This window comes from Dama dama, chromosome 25 (assembly GCF_033118175.1).
Source record: "Dama dama isolate Ldn47 chromosome 25, ASM3311817v1, whole genome shotgun sequence".
Lineage (NCBI taxonomy): Eukaryota > Metazoa > Chordata > Mammalia > Artiodactyla > Cervidae > Dama > Dama dama.
The window spans coordinates 62,344,425-62,366,110 of record NC_083705.1 but is presented as its reverse complement, the minus strand read 5'-3'; the positions used below and the strand labels follow the sequence as shown (position 1 = coordinate 62,366,110).

General features: G+C 43.4%; 1 protein-coding gene across 1 annotated transcript in view; it reads right to left on the bottom strand.

The window, feature by feature from the left end:
• The window catches only part of RETREG1 (reticulophagy regulator 1), a 155,539-nt gene that overhangs the window by 85,787 nt on the left and 48,066 nt on the right, over positions 1–21,686 (bottom strand). The window contains exon 3 of the mRNA XM_061129315.1: positions 21,510–21,540. Within this exon, the coding sequence (XP_060985298.1) occupies positions 21,510–21,540 (31 nt within the window). The remainder of the gene's footprint in view (positions 1–21,509; positions 21,541–21,686) is intronic.

The following is a 21,686-nucleotide window of genomic DNA, read 5'->3' as shown; positions in this document are numbered from 1 at the left end:
GTATCTGTTCAAACCATTTGGACCTCTTCTATTGGGATGTTTATTAAGTTTTAGTTCTTTATAGACTCTGGGTATGATTTTTTGTAAGCTATATGATTTACAAAACTCACCCCATCTGTGCCTTGACTTTTCATTCCCTCAATAGTGTCAGTTAAAGAACAAAGGTTTTTTTAATCCAGATGGAGCCCACTTTGTCATTTTTCTTCTTTTATAGGTCATGCCGACAGCATTTTATCCAAAAAACCATTCCTTAACCCAGGATAATGAAGAGTTTTCCTACTTTCTCTTCTGGAAGTCTTATAGATGTAGGTTTACATTTAGGCCTATGTTTTAAAGCCCTTTTAAATTATTTTTTGTGTATTGTACAAGGTATAGATGAGAGTTTATGATTTTGCATATGGATATTCAATTTTTTAAGCACTATTTGTTAAAAGCCATCCCAGGTGGCACTAGTCGTAAAGAAACCGCCTGCCAATGAAGGAGAGATGTAACAGATGCAGATTCGACCCCTGGGTCGGGAAGATCCTCTGGAGGAGGGCATGGCAATCCACTCCAGTATTCTTGCCTGGAGAATCCTATGGACAGAGGAGCCTGATGAGCTATAGTCCATGGGGATCACAGACAGTTGGACACAACTGAGCTACTTTGAATTTCACTTTCATCCTTTCTCCACTGAACTGCCTCTGAATCTTTGTTGAGAATTAGTTGTCATACATGCGTGAGTCTATCTCTGGACTCTACTCTGCCTGGATTAGCACAAGTTTTTAAGGAAAAGATAATTCAAAAACCACTTTATTTATTTATTTATTTATTTATTTATTTTTTTGGAGCTACACCGTGAAGCTCGTGGGAATCCTAGATCCCCAATGAAGGACTGAACCCATGCCCCCTGCAGTGGAAGCACGTGTTGCATCACGCGGATTTTGCCTTGTGACGCACGGGCTCCAGAGAAGGAGGTCTCCATAGTTGTGCTGCGTAGACTTAGTTGCTCCAAGGACCACCAGGGAAGCTCCACAGCTTTAAAAGAAGCCTGCTCACGTGGTTTAGCTGGTAAAGAAACTGAGGCCCAGGAGCTGACCTTGTTTGCTCAAAGTCCAAACTGCCTTCCACTGGGGACACATCATCTTCTAAGATTCAATTCTTATACATGTAAGGAGAAATTCTACACCAAGAAAAAATTAATTGATATGGCAGAAATCAACACATTTTTATTAGAAGACAGTCTCATTTCTGTGATGAAAGCAAGGCATACAACTCTGAACAATCAGCTTTTAGCAAAAGCAAAAAAATAGATAAATATTTTTCAGTCACAAAGAAAGCACAACTCTCTAAACTTTAGAGACCCCTTCCCTTCTCACTGGCTTCCCTGGTGGCTCAGATGGTAAAGAATCTGCCTGCAATGCAGATTGCAATAACCCAGGTTTGACCCCTAGGTCAGAAAGATCCCCTGGAGAAGGGAATGGCTACCCATTCCAGTATTCTTGCCTGGAGAACCCCATGGACAGAGGGGCCTGGTGGGCTACAGTCCATGGGATCGCAAAGAGTTGGACAGGACTGAGCATCTAACACTTTCAATTCCCACCCCACTGCCCAGCTCAGGGCTCCACCTACCTCAAGTGTCCCCAAGGGCTCTAAGCATCTCTAATCCTTGCACAATGATGCCGCCAACATTCCATTCATTTCTTCACTGCTGGCAAGTGAAGTGATGAAAACATTTTAAACTCTTAACAATACTTTAATTTGCCTATATACTGTTCAAGAAGCTATGCTCTGGGAGGACTTCCCTGGTGGCCCAGCGGTTAAGAATTCACCTTGCAACGCAAAGGACTCGGGTTCGATCCCTGGTCAGGAAACTAAGATCCCACATGCCTTGGAGCAACTAAGTCTACGCAGCACAACTATGGAGACCTCCTTCTCTGGAGCCCATGCGTCACAAGGCAAAATCCGCGTGATGCAACAAAAATTTTGTGTGCTGCAACTAAGTCCTGATGAAGCCAAATAAGTAAATATTGAAAAAGAGAAGCAGCAGCAGCTATATCCTGGAAAAGGAAATAGAAGCAGTTTGGTAAGAGATGCAGTAAAATGTTGAGGTAAACCCAGCCCTTCGGAGGTGGACGTGAGCCGACGTCTTCCCTCCATCACTTTAGTCAAGTTAACCAAGCTGTGGTTTCTTTGTGGTTTTCTTTTACATGGGGCCAGCACTTCCTGCCTCATGAACTGTCAGGCAGGCAAAGCAGGTAATGCTCAAAGTATAATATTTAGCACGTGTGTACATGCTCAAGCGCTTCAGTCGTGTCTGACTCTTTGTGACCCCATGGACTGTAGCCCGCCAGGCTCCTCTGTCCAGGGGGTTCTCCAGGCAAGAATACTGGAATGGGTTGCCATGCCCTCCTCCAAGGGATCTTCCCAACCCAGGAATCGAACCTGTGTCTCCAGCATTGCAGGCAGATTCTTTACCCACTGAGCCACCTGGAAGACTCTTTGCAACCTCATGGACTATACGGTCCATGGAATTCCTCAGGCCAGAATACTGGAGTGGGTAGCCTTTCTTTTCCCCAGGGGATCTTCCCAACCCAGGGATCGAACCCAGGTCTCCCGCATTGCAGGTGGATTCTTTACCAGCTGAACCACAAAGGAAGCCCAAGAATACTGGAGTGGGTAGCCTATCCCTTCTCCAGCGGATCTTCCTGACCCAGGAATCAAACTGGGGTCTCCTGCATTGCAGGCAGATTCCTTACCAATTGAGCTGCCAGGGAAGCCCATATTCAGCACAGTGCCTGGCATATGTTCGGCACCAACAGATGATGGTTCTTCACAAGATACCATCATGTTCATCCCAGGACCTCCCCTTCTGTGAGCGTCCCACCAGTCCCCTGTGATTCCCGGGGCGCCTTCTAGCAGCTTCTGTTCCAGTCACTTTCCAGCTCCTGGTTCCTTACATTTCTTGGTCTCAGCCTCCATATGATACTGAGTCCAAATAATGACCTCTCCTCTTGAATGCTGGGTGGGCGGGTTTCTGTCTGTTTTAACAGATGCTTCCTTGGGAAGCCACATGAATTAGTGTCTCCTGAGTGTGGTTCTCACGGTCCACCTCGCTGCCCTGGGTCATGTGGGGACACTGTTTCTCCGGGGGGCCCAGGAGGAGTGCTGGGCCGGAGGCACCACCAGCTTCTGATGAAATGCATCATACACGTGGTGAGCTAAAGACCTTTATCCCTCAGCATCTAAACAAGTCTGGTCTTCACATGTCATAAAATGCAAGGCTTTGAGATTCAGATAACTGAAATACCAAGAGGAAAAAAAAAAGCACTAAAAAAATTTCTTTTGGTACCTCTGTTTTTCCACAGTAGAAATCTTGAAATTTCATATTCCTGATAAAGAAACATTCAACATTTGAAAAGAGGTGCGCTATTAGAAGAAACATGTTACTTCAAAGATGCTATTATGGTTTAAATGAGATATAAAAAAAATAAATAAAAAATAAATGAGATATAATAGGTAATTGGAAAACAGGAATAAGAAAGGGTGCTGATTCAATACACAGAAAAATTAATGCCTCATTAATCAACGTGTACAAGGTAAACCTGGTGGACTTCTTTAAGTATCTTTCCCTTTCTTTTTTCTTACTTTCTCTTGAAATTACCATTTCAATAAGCAAAACTGAATCAATCTAAATATAACTGCAGACTCCCTCCCCTCAAGACATAAAGTACCAATGAAAACTTTTCCTGATGATGTAATACAGCTATTTTCATTCGGGTCTCACTGGCTCTCTCCCTTTAGGTAGAGCAAGCAGCAACAGACTCGCTTTAGAATTATTTAAAAGTGAACTGACAGCTTCAACCCAATTCTGACAATGCACAACTCTCTTATTATTTGTACCACCTCTCTGATGTCTGAGAACTTTACCCCTTGTTCCAACATCAAGGGAAATACAATCAACTCTTGACAGAACATGAAGGGCCATGCCAGACGTCCAGTGGAGTGCCTTATACACAGCAGGCATCTACTTAATGTTGGAAGAATGGAGCCGCTGATTCAAGCTCAAGACACCAGCAGGGCAAGTGGCCCCAGAGTTTAAGCAGGAATCCAAAATAGCAGCTCTGCAGAGACTGAAGGGTGACCATGGCCACCGTCACCTCCCCTTCTCCATTCACGACCCAAAAGATTGACGTTTGTAAAGTGTTTCATCCCATTGCAAAGATCATAAGAAGTTCAAGTGCAGAATCTCAGAGTCAGGCCCAAGATGAAAGAGATTTTAAGGGAGGGAAAGCAGAGAGAGTTAACCATCTCCTCTGCAGATCACAGGAGACCTGGGTTTCCTCGGAACAAAAGGAATGGTTTTAATGCATCCCATGTTCACTTTCTACCACCCTCCCACAGAGCCAAGCACATAGCTGGCTTTCTGCTATCTTTTGTTGAATAATAACCGTGAGCGTGTTACCAACAATGGAAACAGTTTATGGTCCCCAAACAGTAACTCCTGCTTCAGCAGCACTAATTCTGGCTACAGAAATAGTTGGATGGTTTGGCCAAAGAATATCTCTGGTTCTTCCAAGTTCTCGTTTCAATGTGTACAACGCAACCTTTCCATAAACACAAAGGTATGTAATACCTTCAGTTCTGTTAACAGTAGGTTTTACAAAACCCTTCAGCTGTGTCTGGAAGAATATATACAAATATGGCATCATCATGTCAAAAGTCCCAACAATTTCATATCCTGAAATTATGAGACTCCAGGGTGGGGGACAGGAGGATGACTAGGGTTGATAATCTGCTCTGCCTATGAGTCCCTACCACATGCGCACTCCTGCCCTCAGTCCCTCCCACAGAATCAGACCCAATCTAGTGGTTATGAAGTCATCTCCCAGAGGAGTCAAAATATAGGGACTTCCCCTGTGGTTCAGTGGCTAGGACTCCATCACGCTCCCTACGCAGGGGGCCCAGGTTCAAAGATCCCGAGTGCCACAATGAAGACTTGGTGCAGACAAATAAGCAAGTAAATAAATAAATACGTAGTTTTTATAAAGAAAGGTGTCACAATATTGAAAGCAGTATGTGACTGAAAATGGCTTAGTCCCCTGCGGTCCACACTGAAATATCTACCACGTCCCTTAAAATAACCCTTGTAATTCGAGAGTCCCAGAGCTCAGCTGTAATAAGCAGGAAAGAGTGTCTGTAAAGAATATGAAAAGGAGTGTTTCTCCTTTGTATCTCAAGGGGTCATGAGACACTAGAACAATTTAACCAAGGGTAGCCACGTGTGTGTGCTTAGTAGACTCTTTGCAACTCCATTGACTGTAGCCCATCAGGCTCCTCTATCCATGAAATTTTCCAGGCAAGAATACGGGAGTGATTACCATTCCCTTCTCCAGGGGATCTTCCCGACCCAGGGATCGAACCCTGGTCTTTCACATCTCCTGCATTAGCAGGCAGGTTCTTTACCAGCTGAGTCAGCGGGGAATCCATTTAACCAAAACTGACTATGAAATAATCCCTTCTGTAAGAATTTGAGTGCTGGACAGATTACCTTCATAACTTTCTTTCATTAAAATCTTTCTCGAAGGCTTGAATGACCTGTAGCTTCATCTTACTCTGTAATTCTGCCTTCTTTATGAATTTTATCAACCATTTCATTCCCCTTTCTTACCCTCATTATTAAATTCAAAAGGATAAAATGGAGGAGATGGGCAGGAAGAGAATCTGAGGCCAGGAGGTCACACAAAGTCTAAGTAATGAGCTCAGGCGACATCCAGCCTCTCTCACTTCTCATTGGCCTCTCTCTACCTCTCAAAGTCACATGCTTAGCAGAGGAAACCTGTTGGTTTTTTTTTTTTCAATTCTAGAAATCAACTGGCAGTATTAAAAGGAAAAGATTTCTCTCAGATTTTACAAATAGCTATCTGTTACTGATTAAATTATTAGTCCCACATTCTAACAAGCAGGAGAAAATTCATTTATTGTAAGCCTTGCAGTCTTTCACTTTTGGAGGATTTCTGTGCCTCAAACGAGGGACAAAGACAAACTCCTAAGTCAGTCTCAAACTTTCTCTGTGTCCGACACAAAGAGCACAAGCAAATTCCTCACACCAGGGTCGCTTCTCCCCTTCCACGCGTGCGTGCGTGCTCAGCTGATTCAGTCGTGTCCAATTCTTTGCGACCCTCTGAACTGTAGCCCACCAGGCTCCTCTAGCCATGGGATTCTCTAAGCAAGAATACTGGAGTGGGTAGCCATGCCCTCCTCCAAGCGATCCTCCCGATCCAGGGATCAAACCCGAGTCTCCTGCATTGCTGGCAGATTCTTTACCACTGAGCACCCCCTTCCATAAAGGAAGCAGAAATATTCCAACACAGTCACCAATGTATTCATGGAACAGCTCACATACGGGCAGGAGTGTGGAGAAGAGCAGTCTTTCCAAGTCCAGTTTACTGAGGACCTAGATTTGGGACAGTCCTGCTGTGACCACAAATCAATTTCAGATCCAGCTCTCAATTTTAAAATACAAACTTCTTTTTCATTTAAAGATCCTCTCAATTACTGGGTTTTCATTACATATTCCAAGCCTGGTGCATCCGTTATAAGCCCTATAAAGGTAGATGATTTCATTCCAACTCAGCCCCAGGAAAAATAAATGCAATTTATTCAAAATAAACATCCATTTCTGACTTGGGGATGTTCAGCTTGATAAGCTTCGGAGTTCAGTTAGTTCTCTTTCCAGAGCCAATGATTCCTGAGTCACCACTGAAAATATCACTCATTTTAATAAAGATAGCAAAAATACCTGGGCCCACCCTCCAAAAAAAAAAAAAAAAAAAAAACCCAAACACCAAGGAAAGGTGTTTTCAGCAGAAGCAAAAGTCCTATTTAAAATAAAAAACTTACACTTGGGCAGAAATGGATACTGAAAGCACTTCTTGTGCTTTAAATGACATTAGAGGGCTTTGAAAGTTAAGAGTTTAAAAATACTCTCCAAGAATACAAGCCAAATGACTGCAGGATTATAAGTTCTCTCCCAGTTGTTCAGGTATTAAAAACAGGCACAAGTAAGAATAGCCTTCAAAAAAAAACTAAAACGGCACATGAGTAATGCAATCTACCCCAATAAGGGGACGACACCATGGCCCTCTTCCTTCTTTTATGAAGTACCTCTAAGTCATAATGCTGTCCCCTCCCACTCCCTAAGTGCACAGTCCCCTCCTCTTTCAAAAAAAAAAAAATTAAAAAGGACACATGACTAAAATGACAAGTGAAGGGCACATTCTTGGGTGTCTCTTCCAGAAGCAATGCTCTCATTGCCGGAGGCATGCAGCCTGCCTAGAATTCAGCTTCCCCAGCAGGCATTCCGGCATTTGCTGAGTTATCTCACACTATCTTCAACGCTCCAGAAGAGATTTATGGATGAAAAACAATGCCAATCACCTGCCCAGGTCCATGCTCTCCCCCAGACATCATCCTGCCCCCCCGAGTGACTCTCCCTGCAAGTTCTACCCCAGCGGCCAGGCAGCCTGGACCACAGCAGTCCCTCCAAGTACGGCGTCTTCAAGGCTCTTTCAGGCCATCTTGGCCTCGTGTTTCCTTTCCAAGCTCTCCAACACCTACTTGCTAGTGGGAACATGCTCCCCGGCCACCCTGGGCTCCCTGTCCTTTACTGGAGCTGTATCACCTTGCCTGGCATCACTCGAGGCCTCCTGGTTTCAGGAGGTGCTTCTCCCACGTGCTGGGGCCAGACAGCATCTCCTTCAGGGGATGGAGATGTGAGTCGGTAAACCTACGCTGAACCTTTTCAAACAAAGCCAGTTCTTTCTCATCATAAGGAACACTATAGAGTTTCCCATTGCCGCTATACAAGTTAGTAAATTAGTAGCTTAAAACCACACAAATTTATCATCATACAGTTCTGGGGACCAGAGTCTAACATGGGTCTGCTGGGCTGCATTCCTCCTAGATTCTCTGGGGGAGGATCTGCTTCCTGGGCTCTTCCAGCTTCTAGAGGCCGCCTGCCCTTGGCTCGAGGCCCCACGCTCGTTCTCCAAGCCCAGTAGCATCTTTTCTCCTCTCTGCCTGCCTGCCTCCATCTCCTAAGATCCTTGCAATTATACTTGCCCATGTGGATGATCCAGGATCATCTCCCATCGTAAAGACCCTCACCGTCATCACACCTGCCAAGTCCCTTTGCCATGTTAGGAATATAATCACAGGTTCTAGGCATTGCAGATGGGCATCTTTAGGTGGGTGCTGGGGCATGACTTGGTCCAGGACACACCTCAGCAGCCCCTTCCTTTCTTTTGCACGTGTTTCCAATAAGCAGGGACCTTTGTCCTCAGTATTTCACAGATCAGTTGCTGAACAACTGGCCAGAAGTTGTTCTGATCAACTTGTTGTTCAACTCAGAAGAAGCCCTCTCTTCATGAAACTGCAAATTAAGCCATTTTCTGGGATTCCTGATTCAAAGTTATTTACAGCTCTGGTAGGGGTCGGTGGGGGGGGGGGGGGGGGCACATTTCCCTGGAGGCTCAGTGGTGAAGAATCTGCTAGTCAATGCAGGAGATGTCAGTTCAGTCCCTGGGTCGGGATGATCCCCTGGAGAAGGGAATGGCAACCCATTCCAGTATTCTTGCCTGGAGAATTTCATGGACAGAGGAGCCGGGTGGGCCACAGTCCATGGGGTCGCAAAGAGTCGGACACGACTGAGCAACTAAACAGCAACAACAGAGCTCTGCGGGAAGGTCTTCATTTCCAAGACAGGAAACGCACTAAGAGAGGGAAGTAGACTTTGCAGAGCACGTAATAAAGACCATTCACAAGACTTCTTAAGACACTGGATACAAATACATAGGAACAGGATGACACACTCAAAATACTACTGAGTCCTGAGAGGCTTCGAACATCCGCTTGTTTCTCATCTGAGAAGAGTCATCTGTCATTGTTTTGGGACATCTGTATGTGAATTTCCTCTGCACCCAATCTGTCTCACTCTTCTTTGATGCTACTCTTCATCCTTATTCCTTTCAGAGGATGAGATGGTTGGATGGCATCACTGACTCAATGGACATGAGTTTGAGCAAACTCAGGGAGACAGCGACGGACAGGGAAGCCTGGTGTGCTGCAGTCCGTGGGGTCGCAAAGAGTCATTGTGGTGTGACTTAATGACTGAACTAACTAACACTCAACTGTGGGTTTGACCTGGCACAGACGTGTACAGATACAGATGTGACCTCTAATTGGATTTTCTTACTGTAACTGGAGCGATACTGATGTTTTCTCCCTGCTGAAACATGCACGTAGTAAAAACACTGGTGCCACGGGGCTAGGTTTCAACAGCAGTCACCTTATTCTAAGCGTCTTCAACACGCTGATGGCCCAGCTCTCCTACGCCCTCTAGTGGTGGCCAGCACTAGAACACTGCCAAGAATCCAAGAGTGCAAAGCAATCATCTCATTCTATTAAAACAGCTGTCTGAGCCAAAGAAATGATGCAGACACAAGCTTTCAAATTACAGTGTTCTGGCCTAGAAAACCATTCACTTTATGTGCTAGGTATTTGCCTTTTCCCATTTTCCGAGTTTTGGTACTGTCATAACGGTAAACTCAGAAAGTGACAGAAGCTGTGGACAGTCTGGTAAAAAAAATGCCCCAAAGTCCAATGAAAAGAGCATATAAATCAATTGTGGTATAGCTACAGGGTGGAATATTATATAGCAACAAAAAGGAAGGACCCACAGCCACACACACAGAGACGTGGATTCATCTTTTTGGAAAAGGCTTAGTGTTAAGACACTCATTCTAGAAGACTACATTAATTACGGTACCATTTTTAATAGACTTCAAAGGTGGCTCAGTGGTAAAGAATCTGCCTGCCAACCAGGAGACAGAAGAGATGCGAGTTCGATCCCAGGGTCGGGAAGATCCCCTGGAGTAGGAAACGGCAACCCACTTCAGGACTCTTGCCTGAAAATTCCATGGACAGAGGACTGGTGGGCTATAGTCCATGGGGTCACAAAGAATTGGATACAACTGAGTGACTAATATACACTCACATCCATACATTACTACTGGAAAAGCTACATTCCTCAACATACCAAATACAATCATTAAAAGATAAGTAAGGAATATGCATAGCTATAGAGGATGCACCCTAACTCGGTTGTTCAGACTGACAGATGACAGACAGACAGACAGACTGGCCTACATAACCCAGAGACGGGGTATTCAGAAGAGAAAACAATGGCTTCTCAGGTTCATTCTTGTTTGAATTGTCCCAAGACTGCAGTTTGGAGCATAAGGATTGAGATACAAATAAGATATAAATCTTATCTGGATGATACAAAGAGTTTCCAAATTTTACTTCAATAAGCTTTCCAGGGGCATCTAAGGCAAGAAGTTATGCGCCCAGGCCTTTCACCAGTACCTGCCCCCGAGCTTCAGAAAGGAGGGAGCACTTTTATCCCACCCTCCAATGCCACCTGACCTTGGAAATTCATCATTTTAACTTATCACTTAATCACACATTAGTCATTTTCTTTGCCCCAATCCTCAGAGGCTTAGTATCAAGCAACACTCAGGCTTGTCAGGGACCCCTGTAATGCTTCTGATGTATCCCTGAGGCTCCGGCCTCTCTCTCTGCCCGCTGCGTCTCTGGACTTCAGCCCTGACCTGTCTCCAAGGCCTGGGCTGTGCCATCCTGGTAACCAGAGCCCCGTTTCTGGGCACCAGCTCACGGGCCAGAGCCCTCACGTGAACTGAATACCTGAAGTGATGCGTCACCTCCCAGGCCCACAGTCACAGGCCTCACCTGCCTGGTGGGACGCTCTCCCCTCTCTCTGAGTATCTGTCGTCTCTCTTCAGGTTAAAGACTGTGCATGCTCATTATAGAGAGAAAAAATGTGATAAGGATAAACAAAGCAAGAAACTAAAGACTACTTGTCTTCCTCTCACCCAGAGCTTCCAGACATGTAGCAGTGTATAGCTGTAATGTACCATGCATGATATCACCCTGCAGTACTTTAAATCTATAATTTTTTATAATTAGCCATAAATGATACATTTTCAAATCCCATATTCCATTTTCATACTCTTTGCAGAGTATGAAATTAACTTAATGAAACACAATGAAGCACGATCTTAATCAGCTACAGAGTATTCCATTTATTCTAGTTACCATAGCTGCATTTAAAAAATAAAAGTAATGATGTAAAACAAAAATCACCCTCATATACAACTCCTGTCCCAGGGTCTTTGCACTTGCTGATTCCTCTGCCTAGAAGCTCTTCAACCAGACATGACTCACAGCCTCACCTCCTCCAAGCCATCGCTCAAAAATAATCTTCCTTAGGACTTTAATACAACTCAACCATCACGTCCCACCTTCACACTCCCTAATCTCCTCTCCTGCTTCAGTTTGCTTTAACCATGGCTCACCACTTAACATTATAAATTATAGCAATTTATTTGTTTTCTGGCTTCACTCACTAGAATCTGACCTCCAGGAGGAGAGAGTTGTTTGTTTGTTGTTGTTTTTATTTAATTCCACAAATGCCTAGAAGTACTGGCCGGAAAGGCATTCAATAAATAGTTGTTGCAAGGATGAATGAATAAATGTGTGTCCCAAGTGGCTCAGTGGTTAAAGAATCCACCTACCAATTCAGGAGATGTAGGTTTGATCCCTGGGTTGGGAAGATCCCCTATGAAAGGAAATGGCACCCACCCCAGTATTCTTGCCTGGGAAATGCCCTGGACAGAGGAGCCTGGGGAGCTAAAGTCCATGGGGTTGAAAGAGAGTTGGACACGACTTAACAACTCAACAGCTAAAAACAACAAATACGTTTATAAAAAGACAGGAAAAGCATAAAATTGAAAATGAGTTTAATTTCTAGGTAACAGTTTATAAAGTTTGTTTTCTTTTTTATCATCAGTTCAGTTTAGTTGCTCAGTCGGGTCAGGCTCTTTGCGACCCCATGGACTGCAGCACGCCAGGCCTCCCTGTCCATCACCAACTCCTGGAGCTTGCTCAAACTCATGTCCATCAAGTTGGTGATGCCATCCAACCATCTCGTCCTCTGTCATCCCCTTCTCCTCCTGCCATCAATCTTTCCCAACATCAGGGTCTTTTCAAATGAGTCAGTTCTTCCCATCAGGTGGCCAAAGTATTGGAGTTTCAGCTTCAGCATCAGTCCTTCCAATGAATATTCAGGACTGATATCCTTTGATCTCCTTGCGGTCCAAGGGACTCTCAAGCGTCTTCTCCAACACCACAGTTCAAAAGCATCAATTCTTCGGCGCTCAACTTTCTTTATAGTCCAACTCTCACATCTATACATGACTACTGGAAAAACCGTACCTTTGACTAGATGGACCTTTGTTGGCAAACTAATGTCTCTGCTTTTTAATATGCTTTCTAGGTTAGTCATAGCTTTTCTTCCAAGGAGCAAGCGTCTTTTATCTTTTTTATCATGTTTCCTATATTTTCAATTTTCTAAGTTAGCAAGTATTTCTTTTTAAAATCAGGAAAAATTGTTTTAAATGCTACTAGAAAATATGACTATAAATGTTGTTTTGGAACAATAGAGATAGAGAAAAAGAGAAGGACAGAGAAGGACAGAAAGACAGGCAGAGGACAGAAACCTTCAACTACCTGTGAAATCTTAATTTATGTTCAAATAATCACAACAAAGGTCAGGGCAAGTTAAGATAAATAATAACTACTGATCATTCTTCCTTCTCTGGTAATTTAAAATTATTGAAGCAAGACTGCTATTGGGTAACAATTAGTCTAGCTAAAGTATTTTATATATTTATAAGTTAACTGCATTCTCAAATCCTTAATAATGCAGGGAAAAAAAGGTAGTGAAAGTGTTAGCTGCTCAGTTATGTCCGACTCTTTGTGACCCCATGGACTGTAACCTGCTAGGATCATCTGTCCATGGAATTCTCCAGGCAAGAACATTGGAATGGGTAGCCATTCACTTCTGCAGGGGATCTTCCTGACCCAGGAATCTAACCCGTGTCTCCTCCATTGCAGGCAGATTCTCTACTGTCTGAGCCACCAGGAAAACCCAATACACAGGGTCCAGGACCAAATCAAACCTAATAAGCAAGGAGGCTAAGAGAATCTGAAAACATAATTAAAATGACAAAAGCTAGAATTTTCATTTCTTATCAAGTGGCTGTAGATACCCATGGTGTGGCCATAGAACACAATGATGAACACACACTTTGAATTATGCAGAAATGGAGTAGCTCTAAAATAATGGGGAGAAAAACTAATTGGACTCATTTTATTAAATCAGATTATTGAATTTAAGGAACGTCCAAAATTATAAAACCAAATACTATAAATTATTATAAATATAATACTGAATGTTTTTCACTTAGGAGCCCCGAGTGTTAAGTAAGGGGCCACTGCTTCCAGACTCACCAAGAGCCTGGCCTGGGGTTTTCCACCCACATTCTGACTTGATAAATCTGCTTGAATATAAGGAGAATATATTACTCATGCAAGGACTATACAGTCGGAAACAGGTCTAGCAATTTATCTCCCTTGTCAATGAAACATGTGGGCCCTAAAACATATTTCCTGTTTCATTTTCTTCATTTTATTGAGGTGTAGTCGATGTGCAATGTTGTATAAGTTACAGGTATACAGCACAGTGATTCATAATTTTTAAAGTTATATTCCATTTACAGTTATTAGAAAATATTGGCTCTATTCCCTGCGTTGCACAATATATCCTGGTAGCTCATTTATACATAACAGTTTGTACTTCCTGCTTCATTTTATTTTTAATGCCTAAGAAACAGATCAGTTTGCAATTGTGCAGATGCATGTCAGTTTCAGGAAGGGATTTTAGCTTGATGGGCTCCTGAGGTGAGGGGGAAAGCCCTTAAATGTCTAGCATGAGGCATTTTCAGGAAGTCAACCCTCTTTATGTAGAGACCCCACTGATGGTGAAGAGACAGGAAGCAAGCAGAATTAGCTCTCTTGCCCTCAAACAGCTTTAAAAACAGCTTGCAGGAAAAAAAAAATTAAAATTTAAAACATTTTAATTAGAAAATAAAATATAAAAAATTTTCTAAACTTTTCTTTTTTTTTTTTTTTTTAAAAGGGGCCTTCCCTGGTGGTCCAGTGGTTAAGACTCCATGCTTCCAATGCAGGGGGAGCATATTTGATTCATGGCTGGGGAACTAAGATTCCCACAGGCCATGAGTGGCACGGTCAAAAACACAAAAAAGAAAAAACTTGGCTTGTCCTTTGCTTTGTACTTGTCTTCAACTGGTCTGACTGTCAAAGCCCGACTTTGAGAGATGAACACAACAGACTGGAATCTGGATGAAGAATTCTGAGCAATGTTCACACGGCAGTAGCGCTGGCTAGGAGCTGCCATCTTTCAGTCACTGAATGGGCCTGTTCTTCCCCAAGAGAGAGGAATAAAAGGACTTCGGCCCTCCATTGTACGATAAATGACTACAGAATTGTGCTCAGTTATGATTTTTGAAAAAAGGAATAAAAGGCCTATTCGCATTTTTTGTGTTGGCAGGGTAGAGACTTTCAAGGCGGCGCTCTGCCTGCAGGCTGGCCAGACATCTCCAGCCTGAGACGCCACAAGCTCAGATATGCTTGTGCTAAAATCCAGCAGGTTCTGAATTGAAGGGAGCATTTTTCTTCTGAGGAAAAGAATTTTTCAGTCCAGGTAAATGTATCCTTCATAGCTAGACTTTCTTTTAAAACTCATGGAGATATGGCTCCCTAACTATAGTCCTGGCTGAAGTTAAAAAAAAATACAGCTTCAGAATAGGATGTCTTATGAAAAAAGGTAACAAAATACAGGTTACGAGGTGATTTTAGACCCTTCTGAAAATACTAAAAACTGTAAAATCTAGTATTTCAGTGCATGAGTCCAGAATTCCTGCTGTGCCAGGCTGGAGGGCTGCAGTCCATGGGGTCACAAAGAGCTGGACACAACTGAGCGACTAATACACATACACACACAAACAGCAAAGAGAAAACATTTGAGGCTACCACGTGACTAGTTAATTCTTTTTATTTGGTAATTCATCCTGGCTGTGGAATTTTGACAAGTAATGATGATTCATAAATAAGAAGACGCAATTTTCACACTGAATGCTATTCCTCAAAGGAGACAATTTAGTAAATGCTAGATGACTCCACTTTCAACCAAGGCATGTGTTTGTGCTCCAGGGTTTAATTAAATAGACAGCCCTCACGTCAATGCTCCAACTGGTTCTGGGTCTATGAGCTGGAACAAGCTCAGGACTGGGGTTTACAACCAATAGTTCTTGGCTCGTTTTCCTCCAAAAAAAAAAAAAAAACCAGAACCAGCTAGAATGCTTTGACTGGCAATGATCTGGAAGCTGACAAGACAAAAGGGCATCTCACTCCACGAAGTGAGGCCACAGAACTGCTTTTCCTAGAGCAGGAGCAGCGGGGGGAGAGAGAGAGCAAGCTCAGAGGAGTCCTGGGATTTGACCGAACTGGAGGTAAAAACCCCACTAATCCCAGCTGGCTCTAGAAAGGCAGTGTCTGTTAATTCTCCGCTGTGCCCCCCAAGAGTCAGTTCGAGGTCAGGCACGGTAGACCTGGCCCTTGTTACACCCCTGGAGAGCCACTCCCCACTTTCTGTGAAAGACAACAGCCAAGGTATCAGGGTTCCAGGGATGTCTGTAAGAAAATCCCAGAGTTCTCAGTCATAATTCCCAAAATCTGTAACATTAATGAAAAACACAACATTTTCTGTAAACTGACACTAAACCATAAAACAGGGTTTATGATGAAAATAACTCTTTAATCTGGGAAATTTTAAATGATCAGTATATATGTAAGTAAAAGTACTTCTTCCTGATTTATACTTACTTAGAAAAATCTGGCCAAACTGAAACCAATTTTATGTTTTTAAAGGTAATGGGGACAATTTCTCCTTTGTTAACAGATGTTTTATTCTGTCACAGCCATGGCCACATGAGAATTAAGAGCTATGATACCCCAGGTCAGCTTTCATTTTACTAGAAATGAGCCACAGAAAATGTTAATTTGGTTCAGTTGACAGACCACTATGTACAAATCCTGTTCAGAATGCAGAGCTGGGCCTTACTGTTTATTAATGAAAAAGGTCAAGCACATGCTCTGCTCAGGACTTACCCACTGAGAATCACATTTGCACAAAATGAACTTTCCAGGTACAGAAAAAGGTATGTGAATGGCATCTGATTAAAATGATCCAATTTTTATTGTCAGTGACATCAGACATTTGATGCAGGCTTTACTGTTATTTACTAGTTAAGTGTAACACATTATACTTGAGAATATCCTTCATATTATCCAGATGGTGCAGTGGTGAAGAGTCCACCTGCCAATGCAGAAGACACAGGAGACAGGGGTTCGATCCCTGGGTAGGGAAGATAACCTGGAGAAGGAAATGGCAACCCACTCCAGTGCTCTTGCCTGGGAAATCCCACGGACAGAGGAGTCTGGCATGCTACAGTTTATGGGGTTGCAAAGAGTAAGACACGAATGAACATGCACGAACATGCACACAGAGACACCATTTTCTTTTTGCTAAATTTTGGAGGAAATACTTAAAGCTTAGCTGACAAAGCAAATTTTCTCAGAGTCTATGGAAATAAGCCATTAGGACTGTAGGAAGGAGAAATTACTTTTCTTTCCAGTTCTATTGAGATATGATTGACATGCAACATTGCACAAGTTTAAGGTGTACAATGGTGATCTGACAGATGTACCTATTGCAAACTGATGACCACAGCAGGCAGTTTACACATTCTTTCTCTCACATCACTATCATTTTGTCATGGTGATGGTGGAAGCAGTTAAGATCTACTGTCAGCAACCTTTAAGTAAACAATATGGTACTGTTAACTACAGTCACCATGCTGCACGTTAGACCCCCAGAACCCACTCACCTCATAATCGGAAGTTTGTACCCTTTGACCAACAGCTCCTCACTTCCACTCTGCAGCCCCCCGGCAACCACCATTCTGCTTTTGTTTTATGAATAACTTTTTTTAGATTCCACATGTAAGTGAGATCACACAGTATTTGTCTTTCTCTGTCTGATGTATTTCATTTAGCACATGCCCTCCGGGTTCATTCACGTTGTCACGGATGACAGAATTCCCTTCTTTCTTAGTGGCTGAATAATATTCCATTGTGTATATAGGCCAATTTTCTCTATCAGTTCATCCATTGGTGGACACTGAATTCTTTCTACATCATGACTACTGTGAATAATGGTGCAGTGAACATGGGGCATAAACATCTCTTCAGGATGACAGAATTTCCTTCCTTTTTAGTGGCTGAATAATATTCCATTGTGTATATATACCAGTTTCTTCTATCAGTTCATCCATTGGTGCACACTGGGTTGTTTCTATGTCTTGACTACTGTGAATAATGCTGCAGTGAACATGGGGCATAAATATCTCTTCAGGGCAGTGATTTCATTCCCTTCAGATCTAGACCCAGGAATGGAATTACTGGACCACCATCAGAATGGTTTATTTTTAATTTTTCGAGCAACCTCTATACTATTTTCTGTAGTGGCTGTGCCAATCTACATTCCTAGCAACAGCGCACAAGAGTTCCCTTTTCAAGGAGCTCTTTGTTAGTAGAAAAACTCTACAATGGCATCATGAAGGTAGAATGGTCCACTGTTTGCTTTTTAATTGGGGTATAGCTGCTTTACAATGTTGTGTTAGCGTCTGCTGTACCGCGAAGTGAATCATGGATATGTATACATCTATCCCCTCTTTTTTGGATTTCCTCCCCACTTAGGTCATCACAGAGCATTAAGTACAGTTCCCCGTGCTATACAGCAGGTTCTCATTGGTGATCTATTTTATACATATGAGTACAGATAAGCCAATCCCAATCTCCCAATTCATCTCACCCCCTAGTGTCTCCCCTTCCCTCCTTAGTGTCCATACATTTGTTCTCTACATCTGCGTCTCTATTCCTGCCTTGCAAACAGGTTCATCTATACCATTCTTCTAGATTCCAGATATATGTGTTAATATATGACATTTGTTTTTCTCTGACTTACTTCACTCTGTATGACTGACCCAGCAATCCCACTATTGGGCAGATAGCCAGAGAAAACCAAGTTAATAAAAACACATGTGCCCCAATGTTCACTGCAGCACTATTCGCAACAGCCAGGACATGGAAGCAACCTAAATGTCCATCATCAGATGAATTGATAAAAAAGATGTGGTGCATATATACAACAGAATATTACTAAGCCATAAAAAGGAATGAAACTGAGCCATTGGAAGAGGCAGGGGTGGACCTGGAGGCTGTCATACAGAATGGTCCATCATTCCATCCACCTCTGAACAGTGAACTTCGTGGCCCCTAAACCCAGCCCTCAGAGAAGAGGCCGGGTTCATTCCGGGACCAAGCACAAACCACTAGTGCATAGCTGGGGTGAAGAAGGATGAAGCCAGGCTGACAGACCTGGGAGTCCAGCTGAACGGGCTGTCACGCAAGAGGGCAGGGAGAAATGTTGATGTCTAACCACCTGCTAAGGGAGGGAGAGACTTCTGAGCTCAACACCGCAGACCTTGCAAGTGGAAAGATCCTAATCCCACCTGCTTCACAGGAGCAAAACAGCACTCCACCCCCTTCTGCCTGCAAAGATCCTCCTCCTCATCACTGCACTTCATTCTTAAAATAAGATGGTTTTGAATGTTTCAATGCTCAGCATGGTGCTCTGTGATGACCTAGAGGGATGGGATGGGGGATAGGTGGGAGGGAGGTTCAAGAGGGAGCGCATATATGTATACTTAGAGCTGATTCATGTTGTCATACTGCAGAGACTAACACAACATCATAAAGCTATTATCCATCAATAAAAAAATCTATGATAAACCATAACAGAAAAGAATACTTTAAAAAGAACATGTGTGTGTGTACATATAAAACCGAATCACTTTGCTGTAAAATAGGAATTAATAACATTGTAAATCAACTACTTGGGCATGCATGTGAAGTCACTTCAGTTGTGTCCAACTCTTTGTGATCCTGTGGACTGTGACCTGCCAGGCTCCTCTGTCCATGGGATTCTCCAGGCAGGAATACTGGAGTGGGTTGCCATGCCCTTCTCCAGGGAATCTTCCTGGCCCAGGGATCAAACCAGTGTCTCCTGTGTTTCCTGAACTGGCAGGCAGGTTCTTTATCATTAACACCACCTGGGAAGTCCAAACAACTATACTTCAATAAAAATAAATAAGAAAAAACCCCACTGTACTAGCCAGTACCAGATACTAAGAATCACTGTAAATAATAAACCAAACCATGGAAGAAACGAGAGAAATCCATATTTTAATTTCACATCTCCAGTGTGATGAACAGAGAACAAAATGCAATTATACAGTGGAAAATGCAGTAAGAAAATTGGGGGGAGTATCCCTTCTAGTGAGAATTAAATCACTTTGAAAGAAGCCCTGGCCAAACAGAAAGGTAAGAGGGTAACAGCCTGAAAGAAACACTGCGTGAATATATGTAGTTGCTCAGTCACGTCCGACTCTTCGCCGCCCCATGGACTGTGGTTCTCCAGGCTCCACTGTTTGTGGTATTTTCCAAGCAAGAATACTAGAGTAGGTTGCCATTTCCTACTCCTCGGAAGCTGAAAGTAACACTAATCCCCTTGAATCACATCGCAGACTTTTTAGGGCTGGAATGAATATTCAAGATGATTCTCTTACCTCTCACTTTGCAGATGAGACAACTGAGGCCGAGAGAGCAGTAAACTTGGCAAGACCACTAGGAACAGAGTTAGGACCAGGATGGAAAATGAGTGGCACTTGAACATCCAGTTGGGTGACTTCAAAGTAAAAGAGAACCTCCCTAAAGAGGGCTATTTCTATGAGCAGGGCTTCTCTGGGGGCACACAAGCATTTCCCCAAAGGAGTAGAATGTTACAAATCTTTAAAAAGCCACATTAAAAAGAGCTAACCTGACACTGGCAAAGTGAGATCCTTGGTCCTGCCGAGTTCATTAATAGCTAAGGTTTTTCTCCAAACCCTTATCAAATACTCTAGTTAATTTCCATGCGAAGAGAAAGTGTACCGTGGAAATTCTCCCAGGCAACTTGCAGCTACTTCAGAAGGGCTGTGGATGGCAAGGGCTACAGTAAAGATGGGCAATGCCTTAACCAGTCTGACTGAGTATCAGTAGATATAAAAGAATATTCCATGGAAGAGCTTTTAAAATTCCTTTGAAATTTGGTCAGATCTTCCCCCAACCAGAATCAGGGAGCAGGCTCAACTTCTCCACCTGACATTTGGGGAAGCATCTGCAGACACTTATCCCAGGAGGCCCAGTGTGTCTGCAGGGACAGGACAGAACCCAGGCCCTGGACGACCAGGCAGGGGTGAGCCTGTGCCCAGAAGATCACATTTCCCTTCTTATAGCCAATATCTCCCTCTGCTGAGTCTCTTGGCAAGTTTACATTCCCCGCCTCCTTGAAAATCTGGGCTCCAAAATGAAGAAGCACACAGATGTCAACTCATCATAAAATTGGCCTTTACACCTGAAATAAACACACAGCTTTTAAGGGTACGTTAGATACCAGGTTATGGGGGGTTTTTTTCATGGATTTTTATAGGCATTACCCTGTCTCCTTTTTGAGTCTTCACTGCACACAGTCCACTTGGATGTAAGTTGAGCACTCAACCCTCTCTTTCAATCATACAAGAATACTTTGAAGGCAGAACTTAAAAAATAAATAACTACAAAAATTCATTTTACCGGGGTGTTAACCATTACATCTTCTTCACTTTCCCACTTCTCATACACGCAGTTCATGATACTGATTACTTTCCCTGCATTACCTGCCCCAACTCGCTCCTCCTCCACACAGCAGAGCACCTTTACTTCCGGGTGGGGCCCTTTACTTCCGGGTGGACCACCTTTACTTCCGGGTGGAGAACGATGGATGAAAATGGAACTACTTTGCCTGCGGCTGCGCAAGGGGCCCAAAGGCTGGTGTACACTCGCCGCCTCGTCAGGCTTACGAGCCTCCCACCCCTCCTTGCTGTTCCCCAACCCCAGAGCTCTCTGAACCGACAGCTCTCTCCTGGTTAACCTTCAGGAACATTCCAACAGAGTTCCAGGCCTCGGGGTCACCGTGTTTTTCACCCACCTCAGCAGTGATGCTCACACCCCAAAATGAGGTTGGAGAGGAAATTCCTAATGAAACCCACCCCCCCAAGTCTTCCCACACCATCTCCCCTCACACACTGTGACTCTCAAGCATGCTTGTAGCCCAATATTACAGCAATATGCGAGCTACTTCCAAGAGCGAGTCCCAATTTTATCCTCATCCTCAGTTCAACTGTATTTTTATTTTCCCACTCTTGCAGATTACTGTTGTCATTCTTGTCGCTAAACTATAATTTCAGAGGCGCATCTAGGTGGCCCAGTCATGTCCCCCACCCGTCCTTCATCATCAGTGGTAACATTGAAAGCAAGTTCCCTACCTTTCACTGAGGCTTCTCCACAACTGGGCACCTGCAATAGAAGTAAACGTGAAACGTTAGGGGAGGAATTTTCCTCTTAAGGCATTTCTCAACTTAGAAAGATTCTGGCCTATTTAAAATGGAATGCTTAGATCTTTAAAGTCTAGAAACTCTCAAATCATACAGTGTCTACCTCTG